This window comes from Belonocnema kinseyi, chromosome 3 (assembly GCF_010883055.1).
Source record: "Belonocnema kinseyi isolate 2016_QV_RU_SX_M_011 chromosome 3, B_treatae_v1, whole genome shotgun sequence".
NCBI lineage: Eukaryota > Metazoa > Arthropoda > Insecta > Hymenoptera > Cynipidae > Belonocnema > Belonocnema kinseyi.
The window spans coordinates 61,271,410-61,283,076 of record NC_046659.1 but is presented as its reverse complement, the minus strand read 5'-3'; the positions used below and the strand labels follow the sequence as shown (position 1 = coordinate 61,283,076).

The 11,667-nt window shown below is 35.0% G+C and overlaps 1 protein-coding gene across 1 annotated transcript in view; it reads right to left on the bottom strand.

The window, feature by feature from the left end:
* LOC117169399 (arylphorin subunit alpha-like) overlaps positions 1-10,895 on the bottom strand; it is an 11,700-nt gene extending 805 nt beyond the window's left edge. The window contains exons 1-6 of the mRNA XM_033355767.1: positions 10,641-10,895; positions 10,069-10,399; positions 9,550-9,995; positions 9,106-9,422; positions 8,665-9,023; positions 8,503-8,582 (exon numbers count right to left, since the gene is read on the bottom strand). Coding sequence (XP_033211658.1) covers positions 8,503-8,582; positions 8,665-9,023; positions 9,106-9,422; positions 9,550-9,995; positions 10,069-10,399; positions 10,641-10,856 — 1,749 coding nt within the window. The 5' untranslated portion in view covers positions 10,857-10,895. The remainder of the gene's footprint in view (positions 1-8,502; positions 8,583-8,664; positions 9,024-9,105; positions 9,423-9,549; positions 9,996-10,068; positions 10,400-10,640) is intronic.
* Positions 10,896-11,667: the final 772 nt, after the last annotated feature.

The following is an 11,667-nucleotide window of genomic DNA, read 5'->3' as shown; positions in this document are numbered from 1 at the left end:
GATTCGATCTTAAAGCCAGAGTGGACTAAGTCAGTCTGGGTGTACTGTTTCAGGTTCTCCTTGTAGCTAAAAGCATGAAGGTTTACGTTCAGGAAAAGCTAATATTTGTCACTCAATCGCAACTTGCAATATATTAGACCAGTCGTACCGTTGGAAGTAGTAGAGGATCTTGTCGTAGAGCCTGTAGAACATTGGGTCCCTCATGCTAGTACTGAAGGTCTGGAGAGATCCAGGAATGTACCATTTCTTGCAAGTATATTCGCTGTTGTAGTCGAAGAAGTTCCTGGCCAAAATTTCGTAGGATCCGTAGTATTTGTAGTTGAAGGTGTCTCGGTTTCCTTCAATGAGGTTTCCGAGTATGTTGATGCCTTCGGGGGTGTAGATGTTGTACTGTTTGCCAAACTCGTCAATCACGATTCCGGAGTCAATGGCACCGAAGATGCGGTTCTCTCTCAAGTCGATTTTCTGTAGATAAATTTTATTATAGTTTTATGGTGACTATTGATTTAGGGTCATTTAGTGGGGAGAAATTTTTACCTTCAAGTAGTCAATTTTGTATGGGGGAAGGCCGAACCATTCGTCGCGTTTGGGCAGAGCTACACCATTGGGGTACATGAGATTGGAGTAGAAGCCTGGAAATTTGCCTTCGTACCAGTCGAATGGTCTGAGGGATCCTAAATCGTTGGAGAGACGTTCAAGGTAGTAACGAGACATCAACTGTTTGTGGATGTAGTAGTAGAATTCACCACGGAATTCCTTGGGGAGATCATAGTTCTTCGTCTCGATCCAGAATGGGAAGATCATGCGGAAGTAGTAGTAGTAGCTGTTAAGACCGGCGTCTTCGAAGAAGTAAGATAGTTTATATTCTGGGTCATAGTATGGCTTCATGCAGACGCCAGAGTAGTTGGAGTAGATGAGGTGTGTGTCACCAGAATCCATAACTCCTCGCTTCATGCCAACGTCGTATGTGTGGGAGAATCCACCTGGAAAAGATTATTTATTAAGCTAAGAAAACTTGGCTAATTGTTGATTTTTGAAATAATTCGGTAGACTTACCATGTGTCATTTTGATTTTGTGTGCCTCATGGATGATTCTGGAGTCAAAGTACAGGTGTGGGAAGATTTCAAAAGGAGCTGGTAGACGGATAAACTTGCAGTCTGATCTGTATATAACAGCAGAGTAGAAAGCATCTACAAACATGTATTTGTTCACGTGGATACGTGCCCAGCAAGCAGTCTTGTAGAAGGTTTGGAAGTCCTTGGCGCAGTAAAATAGATGGTAGAGGGCCACCATGTCTTCGACCATTTCGAAGTTGTAGGGTGTAAACAACACTCCATCGTCGAGTTTTCCTTCTTTAAATCTGAAGAGGAACTCTTTCACTACAGCCTGAAAGCAGTGAACATGTTGGTTTAGCAAAATAGTTTTAATGAACCTGAAAGAGTTTTTAGTAATCAGCCGTACATCTTAATCCTTTAGAATTTAGAGATCAAATATTTAATAATTGAGTGTACATGTTCTTACGAAGTTTTGAAGACATTTACAATACTACAAACTTGTGGATTTTCAAAAACAATGACTGATTTTTTTAGAGAGCAACGAGAGTTTGAAAATTTTTGTTAATTACCTTGTCAGTGTAGTATTCTATGTTGCTGCTTATGTCATAGTTGCGTCCAACTTCAAAGAATTCTGAATCAACGATGACTTTCTGGTCAGCGAAGAACATAAGTTCGAAAAGTTTTTTCTGCTTGTGAAGGAAGTCCATGTCTGCAGTATGGACATCTTGGTAGCCTTGAGAGAGGCATACCGTTGACAGAATCAGCACCAAAGAAAGCCTCAGCATCTTTGGTCGAGCTATGCACTTTTTTCTGTGAAGCTCACTTCTGCCACTGTTGGCAGGATGATGTTCGAGGCACCAGGCTGGTCTTTTATAAAGCCGAGTTTTCACTGTAATCTCGTTAACCTGTGACCTGTTTGATACAAAGTTTGCATGTCCATGCACTGATTTTCAAATCTTTGGCATCCCTCCTTTCGGAGTTCTCATTTCTGAGATATATTACACTTGAAGTGGAATATTTCGCTGAACCAAATAAGTTTTGTTGCTATATTCATTATTATATTTGCAAACTTTTATTCTCATTGCTGAGTAGTTTAGTCTTATAAGAAAGGTATGTGCTTTTGTGGTATTTGGTCAATGTTCCATGTATGTAAATTTCGTTAAAATATAGCTTTCTGTAATTTTAAGAATCAAAAACATGATACTGATGATATTATTTCAAATAAAAGACGTTTATTTGTAATGAAAAAATTGTAGAACTTGAAGAAAAAGAATATTTTAACAATGTTTTTCGCGATTGATTTTCTTGCTACTACTTCTTATCAATTTTCGAAAAATGGTTGCATTTTAGTTAGTGACGGGTCATTTTTTCGCGAAAACAACTCTACAACTAAATATGCAGAAAGCGACATTAAGAAAAAATTCATTACCATAGAATATTTTAAAATAATTGTTTTTCGTAAGTTTTTACTTTTTCATGAAAAATGATGTTTTCCGTTCATAACACAAGACTAATAATGTTTCAATTCCTATCAAATAAATTCTTGAGCGCAGAAAACATGTTTTTGGTGAGCCTAGTAGGGAAACTGTAAGGGCGGCTAGGTTAACCGAAACTTAATTAGTTTAGAATACTTACTTTCGCTGTGCTTAAACATTTGGTTCATTTTTTAAATCTAAAGCGGCGTATTCGCATATCCTGACCTCACGTAACAAAAAAGTAGGTATCTTGGTACCTGGAAGGATGAGTACAAATGAAAAATAAAATTTTTGGTCTAGTTGGGTATAGTTTTAACGCGAAGAATTGGTTTTAATCTAGTTTTAAACTAAAAAAACGATTTAATTTATGATAAGACAAAATTATTCTTCAAATAAACTAAGACTTTTTTAAATGTAATTTGTAATAGATTGGCATGAATTACTTATTTTTATTATTCATTACATAATTATTTTACGTCAACGCATTCTATCACCCATATAATCATAATCGAGATTACAGTAAAATGTTATCCAAATATATTCAACCAGTCATCTCATATTTATGTTTGAATTTTAAACATTTTCAAACAAGCAATGGTATTTTAGACATCCATGAAAAATGCCATAAATGCATATTTCTCGATTTAAATAAATGATTTTTTAATGAAAAACTGTTCTCTTTCATTATTGTTCTTCCCAGTTTGATTATATGCTACGAGGTCTACCCTGGAAGTATCTGGCCTTGTGCTCTAACTTTGTGCTCTTCTTGGCACTCGGAATGCTTTAATGAAACTTTAGCCAAAACACCTCTTTCAAATCCCAGTTTTATATTCATCTCCATAGTTTGAATATTCTGCGAAATTAAGTATAGTTAATTACTGAATTGCTCAAAGCATCACGACTTTTCGTGCAACTGTTCAGAAGTTATAAAAGGACAAACATACAGATTTTAGCATTCATATATATATATATATATTTCCTGTGTTACCTTAAAATAAAAAGCTACAATCCTTTCTTCAGACTTTCTTATCTATCTCGTGGTGTTACAAGTCGCAATTTTTTTCAATAGCATTTTTTATGGATAAAACCAAAAATTTCTACAAATCTTACTGTCGATTTTTTACGTATCTTGCATCTTATCGAGTAATATATTTAAGTTTTCGATTTTTGCATATTAACTTCGACAAATAAATGAAAAACGATGAGTTCTGTCGAAAAATGATTCAAAAAAATGTTATTGGTTTTTTAAAAGAAGAAATTCCTTCAAAAACTTTCCCCGCATTTCACATCGAGCTAGCCCAGATAGGGAATGAAACGACCACCCCAATCGGAGTCCGATCTGGCCAGGTTGGGCCCCGGGTAGGCCTGGCCGGTAATCAGACAGCTAGATCCATTCGACAGGGGCGTGAGTTTCATGTCATATCAAGGGCGGCCATGTCAGAGCCCGTTCACGGCCCGATCGGGGCAGCAGCTAAAGTTCTGCAAGGGATCTTTCATAAATAAAGCCAAAATGACAAGTCCTATCAAAAAATAGATATAAGAAATTTTGTAGCACCTTTTAAAAGTTTCAATTCCTCACTGAAACTTTCCCCCATATTTCACGTCGTTTAGCTCAAATGTACGTTTTAGATTTTTTTAATAGTATTTTTGATAAATATAACCAAAATGGGAAGTTCTATCAAAAAATGATTAAATTAATTTCCTTCTGGAAGCTTATTCTAGGTCTCATGTAGTTCGGCAAGAAAACCAAAATGAAGATTCTTATAAAAAAAATGTTTGAAAAGAATTTGCTCGGACTTTTCAAAATACGTAGAACGAACACAGAACAAAATGTAATTAATTTTGAACCTAAAATGGGTGTCAAAATGTTCTGACGCAAAACTGAATGAAAATTCTTCTGTTTTGAATGATGCGAATAATAAATTCAATTCAAGCGAATATTGAGCGTCACTTCAATGCAATATTGATATTATTTTTGGGCCAATTGAGTCGACAGTTGTGAGTAAGAAATCGTTTTACTTATTGGCGAGAATAATATAAAAATTTATTAAGTTGGAAGGGTTTTAATTATAAATGAAATGTTTTACTAGGATAAGCTAGATTCAGACATTATTTTTTGCAAATTGTAGATATATTAGTATTTAAAGCTATCTTTAAGTAGGTAAAAATTTTTCTATTTGTAAGATTTATATTTTTTCAACGTTTCTTATGCTGAGTATCATGTTCTACGTTATTCCTTTTTTAAATATAAGGTGATTAAATTTCTACATTTGTAGCAACTCAGTTAGAAAATTTCATAAAGTGAATGAATTATTAATTCATTTATGAATTCAACCTTATGTGGCACTTTCATGTTATTTAGTCTGTAATGTTTTTTCTTTCTTCTTAGTTAAAAGTTCTCATCCCTTTTTAATCCTAATATTGCAGGGGTAATAAATATTTCAAGGAATGATATGTGTCCTACAACGTCAGGAATAACTATTATTAAATAAACAATTCTGATATAAAATATTTGTTCTAAACTTAACCTTCAGTTCTGTTAAAAAAATAGTTGCAATTAATAATGGAAATATTTTTTACGATTTTGTAACTCATTTTTAATAATGCGATTTTTGAACTTGAGATAATTAGTGTACAAGGTACATCTTTAATTCGAGAGACACGCGAAAATGGCTTGTCCTTATCCTTACGGCTATCTTTAGAGAAGATACCTTATCCGCATTAAAGTGGATCATTTTCCATAACGATAAGTTTCAAGTCAATAACTTTGCTTGATTAATTTAATAATTAAAAGAAATTAATTAATCTCTTCCAATGCAGGGCATCTTAAAAGTAAGAAAGTTGTTGTAAAGTCATTTTTTGTAAAAACTGCTTTAGTGACAGATTTAAAAAATTGTAGAACTATAAACTTTAAAATGTTTTAAAATTTTTTTGTTCAATAAATAATAAATTTATCGAATATATCCTACGTTCACCAAATTTTTTATTTTTAAAACCTCACATTAAGGGAATAATATTTGAATTTTTATGGGAGTTCTTTGAAAAAAGCCCCATATAAGTTTTTAAAACTGAATTTCAAGGTAGTCGTCTACACAATTACGAATATTACGAAATATTACGAAAAAATAATTTAGACTTAGTTCAAATTCGAGATTTATGTCCCGTGCGATATCTACAGTCAAAATGTCTTGTGCGGGATATACACTACAATTTTGAGAATGTAGTTCAATATTTCTGGAACGCATATTAATTAAAAAATATGTAGAATTCCTGAAAACATAAAAATTCATAAAAATCCATTTAACAAAAATCCGCTTTATACAAATATCGAATATTTGGTTTCTTTCGAATACTATATCACTATAATTATACAAAAGTTATTACTGCAATTTATATGCTTAACCAATAACAGCCTCCTTCAAGTTTAAGAGTTGGCTATTATTGCATCTATAAGCTATAAATTGCGCAGTTTGGAGATTGCACTTTTCACTGAGTATGACGGTAAAATTAGTTTTCACGCCAACAAATAATCAAATTAAGTAACTTGGTTATAATTTGAATATATTGTTATAAAAATATGTGAAAAAGTAAGATTTAGGGACAAAACCTACTTATTTTTAGCAATTTATGATAGAAAATAAAATTTATATCTATTAAAATTAAACAAAAAGCAAAAAAACTGGCATCCCGATTTTTGGGACTAAGGTCAAGATTACTGGGACGTTTACCTGAATATATAACGCGTTGCTTTACATGATATAAATGAGAATCGATTATAATCCGGGACGAATATTCAAGATATTATTGATTATTTTTGAGCTTCACTCATTATTGCGCGACAGTTTCCGAACAGCTTTCAACCTAATATTGTTAAATGATGAGTTATTTTATTTATACAAATGAATACACATATAGCTGGCTGTAGAGACATCAAATTCTGGAAGAATATAACAAATTATAGAATTGGGGTTTCTTGGAGACATTCTTGGCATATAAAATTGGGATATAGGAGGAATATCCTCAGAATATTCTCAGATATCCTTGGGACATTCCAGGGATATTCCACCCTTTAGGATATCATTCGCGATATTGCTTGGATGTGTCCAAGATATCCTGGGAAGTAAATGCTGGGATATCCCACCGATATCTCTACTTTGAGGGTAATTTCTTACAAGCACCATACAGAACAAAGGCCCCTCAGAACTGTAACAGTAACTGAATTGTAATCTTACCGTCCTTCTTAAATAATGTAATGTTTCAAGCGACTTGTAAAAGTTACATTTGCTGTTTTTGAATAAAATTCAATGTTATTTTTCTTATATTGTTAATCTCTTCAGTTAACAATTACTACAAAAAAGTATTTGAATTTGCTAGGTATAATTTCTGTTTTCAAATAATAATAACCATAATAAAATAATGACTGTAGATAAGTTAAAAAAAAATTAAGTTATACATATTTTTAAAGCATTTTGGAGAATATTTTATTTCTAATAAATGATTTAATAATCTTTTGCGTACTATTTAATATTAACACAGAGTTCAAAATAAACTTTTCATACAATAAACTAAAATAAAATTCAGATTAAACAGTGGTGTAGGCTAGGCCTGTCCACTATGCGGAAAATTCGTCGATATTTCTCAAATACCAGATGGGATTTTAAAACTATCACCGGCTTCTACTCATTCAACTTTACGGGATTGACCACCTCTGAAGCCTCTGGACCTGAGCAGAGGTGGGAAGTGGTGGTGGAACTTGAATATGTGGTGATTGAGTCTATTTCCCCTCAGTGGACAGGTTTGGTTCAGGCGATCTACAAAGCTGTCGTACTTCAGTGGAAAGTAACCCTTGCTCTGGCAGGCCCACAGCGGCTCACATCTCAAAATATGAACAAAGAAGGTTTTGTGCACCATGAATACGCTCCAAAATGTCAGATGGTAAACAAATAGTTTTACTAGGAATTTCTGAATTGATTAAAAGGCCTAAAATGGGACCTTCACTACGACAACTCACTTGCCCATTCTTCGCAGTATATTAATCAATTTATGGCAAAAGAAAGCCTTGTGTAAAAAACTTCGACAGTCCAGATACAGCCCTGATCTGTTTCCATGTGATTTCAGGTTGTATCCTGTATTGAAGTATTCTTTAAAAGCAAACGATCATAAGACTTAGAGAAAATACAACAGAATGCTTATACTTTTTGGATAATATTTTAAATGTATAAAACAGGAAGCAAATGAAGAAATAATCATATATGTTGGTTTTATATTTGATTTATTAGCGATAATCCACTAAATTACATAGTAATCTTAACAGTGGTGTAAAAATCAAATGCAAAGTTTGTTTTAAGTCGATCAGCCATTGGCTTTACATAACCATTTCAGTCCATGATTGTCAGTCGTGAAATAAGTCAACCAAGAATAGAATCTCATAGGGCAACTTTATGAAAACGGGATTGCAGATCTCTATAAAGTATTCAAACTTGTCTTTAATTGATCAAAAGCTTTTGGTTTGTCTGTAAATTAGCTATATTTGCTATAATGACAAGAAAAAAGCTAACTGAAGATAGTTGAGGTTGCTCATATTCTAGAGAATCTAAATATTTTAGAGATTCTATTTCACTGGGACGAATTCGGTTTGTCAGGCTCGAAAAGGCTAATAGATTTCTGTCGTCTCTTTCATGTGAAAGATCTCGACGTCCTTAAAGTATGCGTTGGGCATTGTGAAAAACCATGGTTTCACTGGTCTGTCCAATGGAAAGCCGAAAGGTTTTCCGTCGTACAAATGTTTGCCAATCAATGGAAGATCGTAGAATTTACCCTCTTCCAATGGATAGATATAGAAGAAGAATCTGTACTGCACACCTTCTGGTTTACCCCTAGGCAGGAGAAGACGGTCTGGGAAACCAAACAATTTCTCTTTGTAGGTGAAGGGTTCGTTTCCTTCAACAGCCTTCAGGATTTTCTTGTAGTAGGTCTCGTATGACGTGACGTCATCCATTGTGTAGGCGGATTCCGTGCTAAGGCGTTCAACAGTGTTCATTCCAGTCTTCACTATAAGCAAAAACAATTTGTTATGAAGTTATTTATGGTGGGTTAAAGAAAGCTGAAGAAGAAAATTTGCTGTAAATATTACATTTGGCTTCGAATTTGTCGAGTTCGAAGAAGTTCAAATAGTTCTTGTGGAAGTAGGTGTCCTCATCGTACTGTTCTCCGTAGAAAGCAGGTCCAAGGAAGATCTTGACCATGACCTTGGAGTCCTTGTCGCTGTTGATGGTGAATCGGTAGGTGAATGGTTTGTAGTTTAGACATTGTTGTCTGACCTTCAGGTTGAAGTGGTGTCCTTCCTTGAAGGACTCTACAGATACGGCGTTGTTAATGCATGCGTCGCAGTTGTCGAAGTAGGTGACGAGTTTGTCAACATGGACGGATTCGATCTTGCAGCCAGAGTAGACCAAGTCAGTTTGAGTGTATCGTTTTAAGTTCTCCTTGTAACTAAAGGAAAGAAGGTTTGCGTTTAGGGAAAGCGAAAATTTGTCAGTAAATCACAACTTGGAACACATTAGACCAGGCATACCGTTGGAAGTAGTAGAGGATCTTGTCATAGAGCCTGTAGAACATTGGGTCCCTCATGCTAGTACTGAAGGTTTGGAGAGATCCAGGAATGTACCATTTTTTGCAAGTATATTCGCTGTTGTAGTCGAAAAAGTTTCTGGCCAAAATTTCGTAGGAACCGTAGTATTTGTAATTGAAGGTGTCTCGGTTTCCTTCAATGAGATTTCCGAGGATGTTGATGCCTTCGGGGGTGTAGATGTTGTACTGTTTGCCGAACTCGTCAATCACGATTCCGGAGTCAATGGCTTCGAAGATGCGGTTCTCTCTCAGGTCGATTTTCTGTAGATTAATTTCATTATAGGTTCAGAGTGACTAAAGCTTCAGGGCAATTCTTTCTTTCTTATTACTTTTTTCTTAGTCTTACTTTCTCACTTTATTTTTAATTCTTCCGTGGGGAAATTCTTACCTTCAAGTAGTCGACTTTGTATGTTGGGAGGCCGTACCACTCCTCGCGTTTGGGCAGAGCCACGCCATTGGGGTACATTAGGTTGGAATAGAAGCCTGGGAAGTGGCCTTCGTACCAGTCGAATGGTCTGAGGGATCCTAAGTCGTTGGAGAGACGTTCAAGGTAGTAACGAGACATCAGCTGTTTGTGTATGTAGTAGTAGAATTCACCGCGGAATTCCTTGGGGAGGTCATAGTTCTTGGTTTCGATCCAGAATGGGAAGATCATGCGGAAGTAGTAGTAGTAGCTGTTAAGACCGACGTCTTCGAAGAAGTAGGATAGTTTATATTCTGGGTCGTAATAAGGCTTCATGCAGACACCAGAGTAGTTGGAGTAGATGAGGTATGTGTCTCCAGAATGCATAACTCCGTGCTTCATGCCAACGTCGTAGGTGTGGGAGAATCCACCTGGAAAAGATTATTTATTAAGCTAAGAAAACTTGGCTAATTGTTGATTTTCGAAATAATTCTGTAGACTTACCATGGGTCATTTTCACTTTGTGTGCCTCCTGGATGGTCCTAGAGTCGAAGTAAAGGTGTGGGAAGATTTCAAAAGGAGCTGGTAGACGGATGAACTTACAGTCTGATCTGTATATAACAGCAGAGTAGAAAGCATCTACGAACATGTATTTGTTCACGTGGATACGTGCCCAGCAAGCAGTCTTGTAGAAGGTTTGGAAGTCCTTGGCGCAGTAAAATAGATGGTAGAGGGCCACCATGTCTTCGACCATTTCGAAATTGTAGGGTGTAAACAACACTCCATCGTCGAGTTTCCCTTCCTTGAATCTGAAGAGGAACTCTTTGACTACAACCTGAAAACAGTAAATATTTTGGTTTAGGAAAATTAATCTAAGAAACGTGAAGGACTTTTTAGTAATCAGTAGAAAATCTTAATCGTCCCGAATTTAGAGATCAAATGTTAAGTAGTTGGGTGTACATGTTATTACAGAATTTTGAAGGCATTTAAGGCGTTATAATCTTGAGTCTTTTTAAAAAATACTTACTATGATTTTCTTAGGGAAAAATAAAAATTTGAAGCGTGTTTTCAATTACCTTGTCAGTGTAGTATTCCATGTTGCTGCCGACATCATAGTTGCGTCCAATTTCAAAAAATTCTGAATCAACTAGGACTTTCTGATCAGCGAAGAACATAAGTTCGAAGAGTTTTTTCTGCTTGTGTAGGAAGTCCATGTCTGCAGTATGGACATCTTGGTAGCCTTGGGAAAGGCACACCGCTGATAGAATCAACACCAAAGAAAGCCGCATCATCTTGGTGGAGCTATGCACTTTTTTCCGTTAAGCTCACTTCTGCCACTGATGGCAGTATAATGTTCGAGGCACCGGGCTGGTCTTTTATACAGTTGCGTTTTTAATATAATCTCGTTAACCTGTGACCTGTTTGATACAAGGTTTGCATTACCAAACACTGATTTTTAAATCTGTTGCATCCCTCCTTTCGGAATTATCATTCCTTAGGTATGTAATAGTTGAGGTGCAATAATTCTCTGAGAAAAATAAATTTTGTTGGCTTATTTTTCATTACATTTGTAAACTTATACGGTCATTGCTGAAAAGTTTACTCTTGTAGAAAATGTATATTATTAGGTGGTTTTCAGAATATTTTTCGTATATGTAACTTAAAAAATAAAACATTTTGTACTAAATTTTCATATTGAGTCGAGATTTGAAACTTGTTAAATGACAGTTTCATTAAAGTTTAATTTTGTATATAATAGCATTGTATAAAATAGCACTTTAATAAACTATATATAATATGTCCGCCTGGGCCGAAACAATTTTTTGTAAAGAAAACATTTTTAAAGCGAATACCTATTTTTGAAGATGATTTATCTTTCAATTTTGGCCTAATTTATGGGACGAAAACTACCTCTAAGTCTCGTAAATAAGGTTTCGATTTGAAACTTGTAAAGAATTTTATTTTATTAGTGCTATTATTAGAATGTGGTATTTAAAGCGTGTGGAAGTTGTTGGGCGGGGTTAAAATCAACAAAGAGTTCGCTAAAAAAACATGCCTATAACCTACCCAGGGATATACTTAATTACTCAATTTTCACGACTT